This window comes from Gastrolobium bilobum, unplaced genomic scaffold (genome assembly GCF_033153095.1).
Source record: "Gastrolobium bilobum isolate Gb01-03AN ecotype WA unplaced genomic scaffold, APGP_CSIRO_Gbil_v1 utg558, whole genome shotgun sequence".
NCBI classification, from domain to species: Eukaryota; Viridiplantae; Streptophyta; class Magnoliopsida; order Fabales; family Fabaceae; genus Gastrolobium; species Gastrolobium bilobum.
In genome coordinates this window covers 36,032-52,978 of record NW_026896319.1, presented here as the reverse complement: position 1 = coordinate 52,978, position 16,947 = coordinate 36,032, and the positions used below count along the sequence as shown (strand labels likewise).

Genomic DNA, 16,947 nt, shown 5'->3' with positions numbered 1-16,947 from the left:
AGAAATCAGGGCACCTTTTCGAGTAACACAGACACTAATAAAAATGCACAATGTAAGTCCTTTGTTACCAGAAGTGGGATTGTGATCCAACCTATGGAAAAGCCTCCAATGGAGAAGAAGAAAACAGTTGAACCTGCAGCTGTAGAGGAGAAAGAGGAAGATGCGGGAGAAGCCGAAAAGAGCAGTCCAGAAAAGAAGCTGTTCAAATGGGAGAAAAAGAAAGCTCTGGACAGGCAACCAAAACCAGCAGATCCATCTCCATATGCACGAGTTCCATACCCTCAGCGACTGAAACAAGAGGTCTAGAAACAACAATACACTAAATTTATGGATATCTTCAAGAAGTTACAAGTGAACATTCCTTTCGCAGAAGCCCTGGAAAGCATTTCGAACTATGCAAAATTCATGAAAAATCTTCTGTCAAAGAAGCACAAGTTGAAGGAGTGCGAAACAGTGGCCTTAACTGAGGAATGTAGTGCGATCATCCAGAAGAAACTCCCTCCCAAGCTAAAAGATCCCGAAAGCTTCAGTATTCCTATAGCTATAGGAAATATTGAAGTAGGAAAGGCATTATGTGATCTGGGAGCAAGTATAAATCTCATGTCGTTTTCCATGTGCAAAACTCTTAGAATCAGAGAGCTAAAACTAACTACAGTTTCTCTCTAGTTAGCTGACAGATCGATCAGACGACCAGATGGGGTAATTAAGGATGTTTTAGTAAAGATTGACAAATTTATTTTTCCTGCAGATTTCGTAATCCTGAATATGAAAGAAGATGCAGAGATTCCTCTACTACTTGGAAGGCCCTTCCTAGCTACTGCAAGAGCAATAATCAATGTGGAGCAAGGGAAACTGATGCTGAGGATGAATGAAGAGACAATCACCATTGATGTTTTCGAGTCAATGAAGCATCCGTCTGATGGAGGAGACTGTTTCATGGTTGACATAATTCAAAAAGCAGTTGATGACACGATGAAAGAGGAGAGTTTCCCGCTTGAGTTAGAGCAAATCAACGAAGAAACTGAACTTGTTGATAAAGAAAAAGAACCAGTGGTGGAAGAGCTCGAGAAAAAGAAAGATGACATCCCTCTTGGAGCACCAAAGGTGGAGCTAAAGAAGTTACCTTCAAATCTGAAATATGCTTTCCTTGGTGACAAAAACACTTATCCAGTCATCATCAATGTTGAGTTAGCAACCATAGAAGAAGAAAAGCTTCTCAAGGTGTTGAAGAAACACAAAGCTTCCATAGGATGGTCTTTCCCGATTTAAAAGGTATAAATCCTTCCTTTTGTACTCATAAAATTCTAATGGAAGATAATGTTAAACCTGTTAGGCAGTCACAAAGAAGACTCAATCCAACCATGAAAGAGGTTGTGAGGAAAGAGGTAGTTAAACTGTTAGATGCAGGAATGATCTATCCTATATCTGATAGTGCGTGGGTAAGTCCAGCACAAACGGTACCCAAGAAAGGTGGAGTCATTGTGGTAAGAAACGAGAACAATGAGCTGATTCCAACAAGGACAGTCACCGGGTGGAAGATGTGTGTTGACTATAGAATACTTAATGCAGCCACTCGGAAGGATCACTTTCCTATTCCTTTCTTGGACCAGATGTTAGAGAGACTAGCTGGCCATGCATACTACTACTTCCTGGATGGGTACTCGGGCTACAATCAAATAGCAGTAGCTCCAGAAGATCAAGAGAAGACAACATTCACATGCCCTTACGGAGTCTTCGCTTACCGGAAGATGCCCTTCGGTCTATGCAACGCTCTGGCAACTTTTCAAAGGTGCATGCTTTATATTTTTCTGATATGATTGAAAAATCTATTGAGATCTTCATGGATGACTTTTCTGTTTTTGGGCCCTCTTTTGACACTTGTTTAGAAAACTTGTCTTGTGTTTTACAAAGATGTCAAGAGAGTAACCTTGTGTTGAATTAGGAAAAATGTCACTTCATGGTAAAAGATGCCATAGTTTTAGGACATAAAGTGTCCAAAGATGGTATAGAAGTTGATAGAGCTAAAATATCTGTTATTGAGAAACTTCCCTCTCCCTCTAATGTTAAAGGTATTCGAAGTTTTATCGGTCATGCAGGTTTTTACAGGCGCTTTATCAAGGACTTTTCCAAGATAGCAAAACCACTATGCAAGTTGTTGGTCAAAGATGAGGAATTCAACTTCACGGAAGAATGTTTGATTGCATTTAATATTTTGAAAGATAAATTGACCACTGCACCTGATTTTTCCTTACCTTTTGAATTAATGTGTGATGCTAGTGATTATGCCATAGGAGCTGTCTTAGGACAAAGAAAAGATAAACTTTTGCATGTTATTTACTATGCTAGTAAAATTCTTAATGATGCACAGTTAAATTATGCTACCACTGAAAAACAATTACTAGCAGTAGTCTATGCATTTGATAAATTTAGACCATACTTGCTCGGGTCTAAAGTAATTGTTTACACTGATCATGCTGCTTTAAAGTATTTGTTGAATAAGCAGGATGCAAAGCCACAACTGTTTAGATGGATGCTGCTCCTTCAAGAGTTTGAAGTTGAGATCTGAGACAAGAAAGGCGTGGAAAACCTAGTAGCTGATCACCTCTCCAGGATCCAAGAAAAGATCTTCAAGATGGACTGAAATTGAAGATCAAAGAAGAATTCCCTGATGAGCAAATATTGGCTATCAATGTCATCTCGGATCTGCAACTTGAGGAAGTAAAGAACACTAGTACACCTCCATGGTTCGTGGATTTCACAAATTTTAAAGCAGCAGAGGAAATTCCAGTGGACTTCACATGGCAACAAAAGGAAGAAGTTTCTGCATGATGTCAATAAATACCTATGGGATGAGCCCTTCCTTTTCTACAGATGTGCTAATAGAGTAATAAGGCGGTGCATTTCAGAAGAAGAGATGAAAGATATCTTGTGGCACTGCCATGGTTCAAGCTACGGTGGACATTTTGCCGGAGAAAGAACGACCACAAATGTTTTGATTAGTGGCTTATATTGGCCAATACTCTACAAGGATGCAAGGAAGTTTGTGGAAGCATGCGATAGATGGCAGAAAATGGGGAATATCTCCAAAAGACATGAAATGCCCCTCAACAACATATTGGAGGTTGAGATCTTTGATGTGTGAGGAATAGAATTCATGGGACCTTTTCCCCCTTCCTATGGCAACAAATACATCCTTGTTGCGGTGGATTATGTATCTAAGTGGGTAGAGGTTGTTGCTCTCCCTACGAATGATTCTCGAGTGGTCATTGTCTTCTTCAAAAGAAATATCTTTGTCAGGTATGGGGTACCGCGAGCAATCATCAGTGACGGAGGGACTCACTTTGACAACAGACAAGTGGAGTACGTGCTGGCCAAGTGTGGAGTCAAACACAAAATTACCACACCGTACCATCCGCAAACAAGTGGTCAAGTTGAAATATCCAACCGAGAGCTGAAGCGTATACTGGAAAAGACGGTTGGAAGTTCGCGAAAAGACTGGTCCAAGAAGCTTGATGATGCACTGTGGGCATACCAGACTGCATTCAAAACTCCAATTGATATGTCCCCTTTCCAATTACTGTTTGGGAAGTCCTGTCACTTACCGATGGAGCTAGAGTATAAAGCTTTATGGGCAATCAAGTACCTCAATTTTGACTCCAAGAATGCAGCTGAAAAGAGGCTTCTTCAATTGGATGAGCTGGATGAGTTCAGACTATCTGCATATGAGAGTGCGAGTCTTTGCAAAGAGAAGACGAAGAAGTGGCACGACAAGAAGATCCTACCTCGAGATTTCAAGGTGGGACGACAAGTATTACTCTTCAACTCTCGCCTTCGTCTCTTCCATGGGAAATTAAAGTTCAGATGGTCAGGACCATTCTTCGTAAAGGATATGAAGTCATATGGAGAAGTGGAGATCAGTCTGCTGGATTCTGACAGGAGCTTCACAGTCAATGGCCAGAATCTGAAATTATAGATGGGAGGAGAAATCGATAGGGGAACAGTCACGGTTGCCCTGGTATAGGTAAGGTAAATCAGGTACGGCAGGCTCGTGACGCTAAACGAGCGCTACTGAGGAGGCAGCCTTAGAATTTATTAATTTCCACATTCTTTAGTTAAATTAAATAAGAAAATACAAAAAAATTAGATAATTTGGTTAAGGTGACAATAGCTCGTGAGAGTGGAATAAGGGAATCATAAGTGAGGAGAAAAAAGACAAGTTATGAGTGGCTCGTGGGCGCTCAAACGCGCTACTGAGCGCTTGAGCGCCCAAACACAAAAGGAATTGGGGATCGAGGGGAGCGCTCGAGCGCCCAAATGGCCGCTCCAGCGTGTACCAACAGGGAGAATTAGAAAAAATTTACACTTAGCGCGCTCGAGCGCCCAAATGGCCGCTCCAGCGCGCACAATTGCATTCACAGATTGAACTGCACGGCCACACGCTCTCGAGCGTTCTAGTGAGCGCTCAGGCGCGCTAGAAGAGGGAAAAGTGCAATTCGAAAAGCACGCTCGAGCGTCCCAATGGTCGCCCGAGCGCGCTTCAGCGGTCCACAATTTTTCCTGAAAATTTCTTTTAAATATCCCCATCCCATCCTTCATTTCTTCTCATCTCTTATCTTTCCTTCACTGCACACACTAATCCCCGTCTCCCTCTTAAGTGGAACTTCCTTTTATCTCATTGTCAAGAAATCAAGGTATGAATCTCTCCCTTTTATAAGTTAACAAATGATCAAATTGAAATTGTTCTTCCCTTTTTATGCGATGCAATCTGAAAATTAGGGTTCTAAAAGGGGTTACTTTATATCTAATAGGGTTTAATCAAAATATCTAATCAGGGATAGTGGGCACATTATACCTCTTGAAATTGCTTGCTGAATTCATATCATGATTGTTCCGGTAGATATAAATGGATTGTAGGCATTGAAGAGTGTAGGAATAGTTCAAATAAAATGCCCATGAATTGTTTGATAAAATGTGTCAATGAGATGCTCATCAACCGAATCATAAGTTAGCACAACCAGATGCTTCACCAAGTTGCATACATGGTTAAACAATTCATGCATACAGAGTTCCAACTCATAATGGCTATTTCAATTGCTACATCATTGGTATGAATACAAATGCTTATTATGAAAAATTAATGCTTTTACAGAATTGTTCCCATACATACATATGCTCACTTGAATACAAAAGCTAAATTCTAATAGTACATGGAAACTATTGGAGAAAATGAAATAATTGGATTGTGTGTACGGGTATTGTAAAAGTAAAGAAATTCTGGAATGTTGATGGTATGTTGAAGTCATCACATAGAAAAATACTCATCATATATGTATGGTAATAGACCATTGATAGTAAGTAAGATGCAATTTAGGGAATTTATAACAAGAATGAGTTTTAAAGTGGTATTCTTTCTGAAATTGCAGGATGTATGGAAGAAACAAAAATACAGGAAACAAAAGGCAAAGAGGCACAAAGCAACCGAGTGCCGGTTCTAGTTCTCAACCACCTGCAAATATGGTGGTGCCAAGATTCAAGTCCCCAGCTCATAAGGAGAAGTACCAAACACAGATCCTAGGCAAGGCAATCTGCAAGGAGAGGGTTTTACACCTCACTATGGGACAACACCCTGATTTTTTAAACAACATCACAATAAGGGGATGGAGGAACTTATGCACCTTGCCAGTGGAGACAAGGGAAGATATTTGTAGGGAATTCTTTGCCAATGCTTATACATAGGATCAAGAGGGGGTAAAGAAGCAATATGTTAGCTTCGTGAGGGGGAAAGAGATCAAATATGACTCCCTCTCCATTCAAAATTTGCTGAAGACAACCCATTGTGACAAGACATCTGTCACCACTTGCACGTACTACAACAAATGCACTTCCCTTGAGTATGAGGAAGATGAAATGGAGGCAGCTAGACCTATCCTGGAGTGCATCACAAACCTAGGAGAGAAGTGGGATAAAACAAAGGATGGGCGTCCTAAGAGAGTGTGGCTGAAGAACTTGAACAATCCAGCCAAGGTATGGTACCATTTTGTGGTGAGCAACATCATGCCCTCTGCTAACCACATTGAGGTGGTAGTAAAGAGGGCAGTATTGATTTGGGCTATTATGCAGGAGATGCCCATTGACCTACCCAGAATCCTATCAGAGAGCCTTTATGACATGGCCCACAGCAACAGCAAGAAGGCATCCATTGGCCATAGCTCTCTGATACAATATATGTGTCAGGCAGCAGGGGTAAAGATTCCCACTACAGGTAGAAGGTAAATTACTTTGCTGCCAACTATTAACGCCAAGTGAATTTCTGATAAGCTAAGGCAACCGGTAGAAGAGGATGGATCCGTGGCAGAGGCAGCCCAGGCAAGACGGCGGAGGAGAGTTAGACCTACACCAGCCAGGCAGACGAGACTTCTGTACTAGCTGCTGGAGGATCAGTAGAGAGTCGACTGACTGCTCTAAAGACTCAGGTGGGATTAATCCGGCGCAGGAACCGGTACATGCAGAGGAGACAACTTGATTATTAGGCATATATGAGCTCACATATGGCGTACCTTTACATCAACCGGCCTGATGGACCATCAGCCTTCCAGCCCGAGCCTTACGATGGATCTGAGGAGGAGGAAGCCTATGATGCTGCACTACGAGGGACCAGTACATTTCCGGCTACTGAGGGCTAGGATGATGATCAGGAGGATGGCGAGGATACTGTCATGACACCCGCCATAGTGCAAGATGCGAAGGATGGGGAGCAGGATGACTGATCACCTTAGCCATTTTTATGTTTTATTTCAGTTTTATTTTGTTGAGATTATTATTGTTTTTTTATGGTATGAGATAATCCTTTGTTGCAGTATGATATTTCAGCATTGATGAAAGATAGTTTTTCGATTGAGGCTGTCTCAAGAGGAATCAACTATATCTAAACTCTCAACGCGATTTTTTTAGATTTAAATTAGTTGCTGAAAACAGCAACATTTAAATCTGGAAATGGGAAACACGTAGTTCATCAGCTGGTATTGCTAATTGAACCGAAAAAATTTCATGAGTATACACAGAACATCCGGCTAGTACAGGAAACTATCTCAACCTTTTTCTTTTTCTTTAGATGCAATTTGAATTTAATTTTTTTTTAGAATTTTAATTAATAAAAATCCCAAGCCACTGTTTTGTGAAAATTTTGAAACTTATACTCAGTGTTTGTAAATGGAAAAATGGCGAGAATTTTTAATCAGTAATTGATTCAGAGCATGATGATGCACCTTCTTAATTTTTCATAATGAGCATCAATGTAATGATTTTCATGATTCATTAAATATTCTCTTCAGTGATGAAATTTTTAAGATAAAGAATAGGGGAATTGCTGTGCATTCATAGCCGTGAGGTTTTGAGCCTATACAGAAATTTTTTATTGAGTGTGCATCCCACTGTATGAAAGACTCTAGAACTTGCTTTATTTCTTGCTTAAAGTGATATGTGATATATTCTATGGATATGATTGATGCATGTTCTTTCTTTAAACTAGATGGCCAAATAGCCAACCATTGTTGACATTCCTTAGTTAAACCATTTTGAGCATAGGCTTGTTTATTCTTTGAAAACCTATAAAGATGAATAAGCCACTTCCCATATCAATCCTCGCCTTATTTAAAATTAGCTTTCAGATTTGAATTGAGGAACAAATGTTAATTGTTGATTACATAAATTGTGATGTATGAGAGAACAAGGGAAGAAAGGCAAAAGCCAAGGAAGTAAGGTTGGTTAGAATGAAAAAGAAACAAAGAAAAGGAAAATCACTCAGAAAAAGGAAAAAGAAAAGAAGTGAAAGAAAGAAGAAAACTTGTTCTGAGAAGAGAGAACGACAAACAAGAGAAAAGTTCAAAAGAAAAAGAAGAAGAAGAATGGATCAAAAAGAAGAAAGAAAGTGTTTAAAAATTGTAAACAATTACATTTATTCCTCTTTGAATCTGGATTTTAATCTTGGAGCCCATTCTCTAAATTTTCCCCCCTTCAACCAGGCCAAAGTTACAACCTGAGTAAAGACCTCTTGATCTGTTGGATATTTCACCATAACTGTGAAAGAAACTGACCTTGAAGGTCGAGGCATGTGAGAGGGAAAAACAAAATTTTTCGAGCGGAATAACACATACCATATCAAGAAACATGCTTTAGGGCATGGATGTTACCTTGTTTGCTTTCCAAAACTGGAGGATGATCAAGATGAGGCTTGAAGATGCAAGCCCTCTAATGTTGATCCACACCACCCTTTGTCAAGACGGAAGAACTCTTCTTCAAGGCCACCAACGAAAACACCAATGGAGGCAAGCTATGCGCCCAATGTGTGAAGGAGGAGGCTAGGTCAAGGTGTTTAGAAGAGTGAATATTCAGCAAGAATAGACACAAAAGTGGCGCATGGTTTTCTTTGAAAAAGGCTAGGTTATTTCGAAACTCTCTTAAGAAAAACCTCACAAAAGGAACCCACAAGGAGATGAGAGAATGAGTTAATTAAAATCTAATTTTCTTCACTCAAATAAGGCCCTATATATAGTGCACACTAGGGGGATGAGTGAAGTTGTTGCAAAATTCAAATCTTGTCAACAACCTCCTCTCAGATCCTCATGATATCAAGTGAATATCTCAACAAGAATCTGACTCAACAACCATCATATGGCCAGCCATATGGTGCGCCCCACTTGGCCTCATAACAGTCCAGATACATTGAACAGTTGCATTCAAACTTGAACCAACTGTCTCACTTATTCTCTCAACAAACCAAATCTGACTGGAGCTCATTTGGTTGATCATATGACCATCATCAGATACCTAAATCAGCACCCCATATCCTCACTAGAAGATTCTCAAAGATCTCCTTTTGATATTTGGGATTTGTTCCAACAAGATCTTATCTTATCCTTTTGTTATGAAACAACTTTTCATAGCCAATTCAAATTCGAATTCAAACATTTGAATTCAAATGTTCAAATACTTAAATTTTAAATTCAAATTCCAAATTCAAATTCAAATTTCAAATTCAAAATTCAAATTCAAAATTCAAAATTTCAAATTTCAAATTTCAAATTTCAAATTTCAAATTTCAAATTCAAAATTCAAAATCGGAATTTCAAAATTCAAATTCAAGATTCAAATTTCAAATTTCAAATTTCAAATTTCAAATTCAAAATTCAAAATTTAAACATTTGATAATTAATTTAACTAATTAAAATAATTAGTAATGTCTTGGACCATCCAAGCCCATTAACTAACCATGCGCCCTTTTTTCCTTTTGGTGGGCTTCCAAACTTCTTCTTGGGCTAACAACCATTATTAGGCCCAATACCTTTAATGCTATATTGTCATGACAATAAGGTGTTAGTGTGTGACCCATTAGGCCCAACATAGCCACTGACATAAATGGGCTTGGGCCCAATAAGCCCACAACTCATCTAATGACAACACAGAGCACTAGCAATGCTTTGTTGCCCCAGAGCTAGTTAGGTTAATGACATAATCATCCTATTACACATATTTGGTTGCCGTATGTATTTCCTTTCATCTCGGTTACCTTCCCATAAAACCTAGGGTAAGGAAACGTATCAACCCTTGCGGTTTAGGGTAAGCTTTATTCGGAATAGGGAATCTTCAATTTACTGACTCTAAAGGCAGATCATCTCATGATCTCTTTTACTATGCATAGATTCTCGAGTCCCTGTAAATGTCATCCTGATTTCTCCGGTTTACAGATAACCTAATCTCTCACAGAGATCTGACGAATTCCTTCAGCTTATCACCCTAGCCCTGTGCTCTTTCAGGACAAGCCCAACAGTATACCTATGAGTCTCCATGTTTCAGGCAGACGAGGTATACAGTCAAAGCATGCCTTCTAGAACACAGTCTAGGTAATAACTTCTGGTCTAAGGAAAGACATACCCAAATATAAAGAGACTACTCTAATGATACTCTCTGTGAGATTTTCTCATAGAGTCTCTTTTGTGGGTCTGTTCAGTGCGAGCTATACCGTTATAGATCCACCCACAACTTTAGCTAAGACATCTCCATATCTGTAGCTCATGAGGTCTTTACCTTGCATCCAAATACAAGTGGATAAGTCGTGCTGGTCTTACCCGAGATCACTGATCCCCATTCTCAGTGTCTCTAGACTAGGAACATAAAATTAGGAATAAACATCCAATATCCTTGAATCTTCATGATCGTGATCTCATCACAGATACTCAAGAGATACCTATTTTATTCCAAGGGGTTTATCCAGTTAACAGTAATATCGAGACAAAATATGAAACAGGATAAAGAATGCTTTTATTTATTTGCGATAATACAAAGGTCTACATCTATGTCCTTATTTAATCATAAGATTGTCTCTAGGACACCCAAATACTAACAAACTGTGGACAGCAAGAATATGAGAAAGCTTAAGGTAGTTTGACTCAGTGGGATACGAGTGAAACACCAACCCTCTAAACAGTTGAGCGTGAGTGAATTGAATTTCTAGTGAGGGAGTGCTTTAGGAAATCTTCCTTGTTCTCGATCTTAAGAATTTTGTTGAAATTTTTCTGATGAATTACGAATCTTTTTTATTGATGCATCAATTTTTAGAGTCTGAATGCTCTGTAATCATGTCTCTAATGAATCCTTCCTGTCAAATTCCCATGCAATTGAGGATTCCTACTCCCTATTCCCTTAGTTTATTCTGATTGATTGCTGAGGACAGCAATATTCAAATCTGAGAATGTTTGATAAACCTTTGGTTTACCATGTTTTTAGGCTAAATTATATGAGAAATATATAGGAGATTGGATGGAATTCAAGGTTTTACAGCATTTAAATCGTAAGTTAGGAAATTGAGCTAACGTTTTGATTTTCTTTGCATTTTGAAGGTAAAACCACACCTATTGGTGCTAAGAAGTGATGAAGAAATCATGACGAAAAATTGCAGCTCAATATGTACCAAAAGAAGCCAAAATAGCACGCTCAAGCGCACAGAATGGACGCTCGAGCGCGTCCAGACAGTAAAATCAGCTAAATTGAGCAATCTTGGGCGCTCAAGCGCCCAACACTACAAGAATTCACCATTGAGGAGCACACTCGAGTTCCCAGTTGGTCGTTTGATGCTACCCGGCAAGTGTACCGATCGCACAAGTAATATAATGATAAGAAAAGTATCGTCTTCACAGGGATTGTGATCGAATATCAAATAATCGTTCCTTTTAAGACGGAAGGAATTCGAATAGGTGTGAAAAATATTGTTGATTTGATTAAAAATACGAACTAAAGGCAAGAACATATTTTTAGGGTTTTTGTTATGAAGAATAAAACAGAGATTGGTTTTATAAAATATTAGAAAGTATTGTAGCTAGAGTGCACTCACCAAATGATCCCCACTTCTTACTCTGGATTGATTTAAAATACTCATTTAAATAGATACTCAGATAATTTATCATCTAAAAATATTAAGTAGTTAACTCTCAATACCTTGCAAGGTTAACCCTTTAACCCCAATAGGAACCCCAATTCCTTGCAATGCTCCTCATGGAATTAAGCAATAAACACGATAAATTAAGCATCTACAATCAAATATACGTCTCTTCCTAGCACGCATACAAATTGTATCCTACTCCCTTTCAAGATCAAAACCCCAATATTCCTATCTAGGGTTCTAACCCTCAAACTATCATCAACTATTAGATTGATCAGTTCTAATAAGGAGGATAGAAATTACGCACAGAGTAGAGATAAATGTAAATATATAAATGAGTAAAAATAAATCAATCCGTTGTAACAAGGGTTCACATAGGGTTTGTGACCCTAACTAGAATAAAGAGTACTAGCCAACCATTGTCATGGCTGACATAAAATTATAAAAGATAAAGATAAAGATGAATAATGTAATTACAAAAAGAAGACTAAGAATAATCCTTTGTTCCTCTCCTCCTTCTGAAATCCTTGTTTTCTTTCTTACATCCAAAAGTCGTTTCAAATGTCCTCACAACGTTGCTTTTATAATCCTCATTCGCTACTTCCAAAATTGCCCTTACTGGACACGAACATTTTTCTCGCAAATTGGCGCAGGATCGCTTCACAATGGCGCAGAACCGCGTCACTTCTCTGGTATGTATGCCTGCATCCAATCTGGCGCCAAACTGCGCCACTATGGCGCCAAGACGCGCCATTTCTCTGGAGAATGGCTTAGTAAGGCTGGCGCAGGATCGCGCCACTTCTCTGGAAAATGGCCCAGGTGGGACTGGTGCATCTCAGAACCACCACCCGTACGGATTCGCGCCAGAAATCTTTTAAAATATCGTTTTCTCCTTCTTTCTCCCTATATAAACATAACAAATAGGTGAGAAATATCATTGAAATGGAAAAGTCAATATAATAAGCGAATATGTATATAAAGTGCTCTTTTATGACTTAATTCGTATCACTTTTAGTTTGGAAAACTACATATGCCAAAGGCACATCAAATCATTCCCAGATTTAAACGTTGCTGTCTCCAGCAATGTACAAGACTCAATCCTGGAAACAACCAATGAATCCAGCATAACAATACATAGACACTCTCAGACACAATATGTTATGCATGACTAACCCAATATCATAAATTTCCAACAACGTCATCAGCTTTCTAAAGATACAAGTCTACATTGATTACCCCTCACACAGATAAATAATGTCCACTCAACACTCAGTGTTTAAGGGTATCATGAGCACTCAATCAATCACAGCTATAACACTACCATAGGCTTGATCATATTCTAAAAAATTCTTAAAAATGAAGAGTCAAACACATGCACCAGTTGATCAAAAGGACTTCACAGGTTGTAACTTGGTCGGTTTAAAAGGGTATGAATATATGGATAGTAGCTCAAACAACAATGAGATTGAAAAACTGATACTCTTTCAAATTAGCATATTCAACTCAATTGTTTTGCTCCACTAACATTCCCACAGAATTTCAGGAATTAATTCCTTTCAGCCACCTTTTATGCATATTTGTCCCTTCTCTTTTTTTATAAGGGTACAAATAAATATACATCCCCTAATCACTTAACCTTTGTTGAGCTTACCTCAATTTCTTAGTTTATTTTCAACACATCAGTAATTCAATCTCAAACAGGGTAAGTCACATGGATATAAGCTAAGCCATCAATTAGGCCAACAGGTCATTTATCAACCAAATAAGCTCAGGCTCAAGGGGCTAATCAATGGAAAATTTCATACAGGTGGGCTATTTGGGCCATAGGCTAATAAGAACAAAATGCCTTTATCATATCAACCAATGCATGCATTCCAGAGAAACAAATCAAGTTCTAGAGTGTTACAACAGTGAGGTCTCTCAACAAGAAAATTCAGTGTTTAAGCTCAAACCTCACAGCTATGGTATCAATATAGACTTATGAAAATTAACCTTAATATTATCATAATTTCACAACATCAGTTCAGACAAACGAGCAATCATGTAATCCAATTACACCTATACAATGTCATGCCAGAATGTCATACAAACGTACTTCCTAAGATTCAATCAAGAAAGTTAACTGGGTAAGCACATTTAAACCTGAGAATTGCTTCAGAAATATTCCAATTTTTTATATATATATAAGAGCAACACAAACCAACAACTAACTAAAAATAGAATGTAAAGAGTTTAGAATATTGTTGGGTGGTTTGCTGATGGTGGAAAATATAAGTTCTGATAGGGGACGTTCTTCCGTTCTTGCAGAACACAGATTCGTCCCTCAGTTCCAATCCAAGTGCGCAAGTGCACGCATCAAGCAATAAAGGGAGTATTAATGCCCAAATTATCGCTCCCACGAGGATAAAGTGCTAATTATTATTTTATCATTGTTTATAAAGAGTGAAAATGAGAAGAAAAGTTAATAAATGAACTGTCTGGTCAAACTTTCCCTACTGTCTTGACAACGTTCCTCAGGAACAGTAGGTTTAACCTGATGGCAAACAGTGGGGGAATTGGTGACGGTGGGAAGGTGGAGTACTTCCTGGACATCAGCGGGGGAAAATGATATTTTTTTTCCCCTCACTGTGACCACATCAGGTGCCTCCTCTTCGGGCAGCCTTCTCGTCTGGTATAGGAATTCTCCCACCCAGTTCAAGTTCAACTCACGGTCATCAGTGGCGAAAAGCAACCACTGAAGTTTGTTCAGTGATTTCTTCACAAATGGAGGCAGAACCACTTTATCATGATGTAGAGAAATGTTCCTTTCTGGGTACAGAATGATGGTGGGTTCAGTGAGCTCTGGTTCTTCGCCGCGGTTGGCTACAAGGATCACTTTAAATGAGAGCTTAGTCATTTTGTTTAGAAAGAGAGTTAGGGCACAAATGCAGGATGGATAAAAGGGTTCTGAGTTGAATGGAAGTAGTAGAATTTGAAGAAATCAGAGACCGAGTTTAAATAGATTATGGGGGAGAAAATGAAAGGTTTCTGGGACGTGGAGGTTAAGGAGATGAGGTTGAAGAGGTAGTGGAATGGGGACGTTACAGAACGAGTGGTCAGCAGTAGGTGATCAGTTACTGATGGGATGAGTGTGAGAAGATGGAACGGTTTAGGTCGAGACGTAGGAGAGAGGGAAAAGGAAATGGTGCAGTTGTCTTAATGGTTGAGGAGACGGTTGCTTTTTCTGCGCGCGTTTCCAAGAATTGCAATGAATGCAAATTGGATATGGCTGCGTATCTTTTTAAGTGACTCAGCAGGGACAGGTGTCCCAGTCACTCTTATCTCCTAACCCAAGGAACGTTCCCTTTGTTTTTTCCTAACTAATAAATAAATAACTAACTGAAATAAATAATAAGAAGATATGCAATAGTGAGTACTACGTAAGGAAAATGGGACGTACTAACCTATCACCTCTTATTTAATAAATCTAAATGAACATATAACAAAACATATAAGTACATCTATATATATATATATATATATATAATTTTTTTTTATATTGGGATTGTATGGTCAGGGACCACCCCAAAACTATGTTCCTGGAACGGAACGTACTTTATTTGGACTTTTTGGAGAGGAACATCAGACGTTCCCTCCTTTTTGGGAGCTATGAGGTTATGGATAACCACCCCAAAACTTTGCTCTTTGTTAGAGAGCAAATGTATCTACTTGGTTGCCTCCCAGTCAGCGCTTAGTTTAATGTCTTTAGCTAGACATGGTACTTACCTCTCAAGGGGTTTCAGAAATGGTTGAGGGGACCTCAGTGTCCCCTGGTAGTGATCCTGGTGTTCTGGTTTGAAGGTTGGCAGCAATCTACCCCAGATGAGACTCAATTTTCCTGACCACTGCATCATTCCTGGTGACATATTCCTTGACATAATTTTCTAGGGTGTTGATGCGTTGGTCATCTCTGTGGAACGGAACGTAGTTGTTTCTTCTTTGTTCAAACTTTCCACTGCTGTTACCTTGCTGATACTGCTGCTGATTGTTGTTGAATGGTTTCTAGTTAATGGGTGGCCTCCATTGGGTGTTGTGGTTCTGATCCTTAATGATAGTTCTTCTAGGGCTTGAATGTGTATTTCGACCTGCTTGTTGATTGTCTCTAGTGAAGTTCTTATTGCCAAAATTTTCTGCATAACACACCAATGCAGTGGATGGGCAGTCTGTAGAGTCATGAAGGTCACCACAGGCTGAGCATGGTTCTGTTTCAGTTGTTGTGAATTGTAAGACTTCCATCCTTGATGCTGCTTGGTCAGCTTTCAGGTTCTTCACTTCATTCATGAGTGATGCCAGCTGGGCTTCCATGGCTGTTTGTTTATCCAGTTCTAGCATGCCTGGCTTCCTTACTGGGCTCACTATGTCTATTGGCCATTGGAGACATCTTTCAGCAGTCCCTTCTATGATTTCATATCTTGATTCAAGTGTTCCTGTAAGGAAATATCCTCCTGCAGCAAAATCTATGTGAGATTGAGATGTATGGTCAAGTCCTTTATAGAAAGATTGTAGCACTCCCCAACTATCTACCCCATGGTTTGGACATTTTCTTATGATGTCCTTGTATCTCCCCCATGCTTCATAGAGATTTTCTCCATCAAACATTCTGAAGTTAGAGATTTCAGCTCTAACATCAGCTTGTCGAGACATTGGGAGAAACCTCTCTATGAACTTGTTAGAGAGTTCTTCCCATGTGTGGATTGATCCAGGGGTGAGAGTTTTCATCCATGTTTTAGCTTTTAAACCCAAGGAGTGAGGGAACAACCTCATTCTCATCCTCTCCTCTGTTACACCCTCAGCTTTAAAGTTATCACAAATATCTTGGAATGTCGTGAGGTGTGTGTAAGGATCTTCTGCAGGGAGTCCATTGAAGACCCCTGTTTCCCTAATCATGTGAAACATGATAGGTTTTAGTTCAAAATTTGGTGCTACAGGGGGAAGGATTACTCCCCTATCTGGTCTGTTCCTGAAAGAAGCAGCCAAAGTTCTGAAGTTCTGTTCAGGGGGAACCTCTTCATTGTTATTATTGTGATCAGCCATGTTTTCAGGAAATCTTTCCCTGAGATTCCTTCTTCTCCTATGGAGTGTACGTTCTGGCTCAGGATCAAAGAGAAACTCAGGTACTTCAATGGCGTGGTTAGAGTCTGTTTCAAACTCTTCACTCATAAACCAATAGCACAGGGTATATATATGCACAGCCGATTCAGTGATAAAGAGAAAAAAATATAAAAGTAAAGGCATATATACAGCATATGTGTTAGAAAACAATGATAAGAACAACAGTTAGTGTTTCTATCCCGGGCAACGGCGCCAAAAACTTGTTGGGTGGTTTGCTGATGGTGGAAAAATATAAGTTCTGATAGAGGACGTTCTTCTGTTCTTACAGAACACAGATTCGTCCCTCAGTTCCAACCCAAGTGCACAAGTTTCCATATTCCTATGGCTCCCTTGACTCCAACAGGTACTTAGTTCAGAACCTT

The 16,947-nt window shown here is 39.2% G+C and overlaps 1 protein-coding gene and 1 non-coding gene across 2 annotated transcripts; both read left to right on the top strand.

Moving 5' to 3' along the window:
- The first annotated feature begins 327 nt into the window (after positions 1-327).
- LOC133298945 (uncharacterized) lies at positions 328-1,269 on the top strand. Its single transcript, XM_061498337.1, has 2 exons — positions 328-589; positions 749-1,269. Exons 1-2 carry the CDS (start codon positions 328-330, stop codon positions 1,267-1,269), a joined length of 783 nt encoding a protein of 260 aa, XP_061354321.1.
- A 14,726-nt stretch (positions 1,270-15,995) lies between these two features.
- LOC133298952 (small nucleolar RNA R71) lies at positions 15,996-16,102 on the top strand. The gene has a single exon (XR_009749874.1). It is a non-coding gene; the product is annotated as a small nucleolar RNA R71 (small nucleolar RNA).
- The last annotated feature ends 845 nt before the right edge of the window (positions 16,103-16,947 follow it).

What these genes read in the sequence shown, in the direction of transcription:
- LOC133298945 (XM_061498337.1), top strand. Translation starts at nt 328, where the DNA reads ATGGATATCTTCAAGAAGTTACAAGTGAACATTCCTTTCGCAGAAGCC. An exon ending in ATTATGTGATCTGGGAGCAA is followed by an intron (nt 590 to 748) that starts GTATAAATCTCA and finishes TTTTTCCTGCAG; the next exon opens with ATTTCGTAATCCTGAATATG.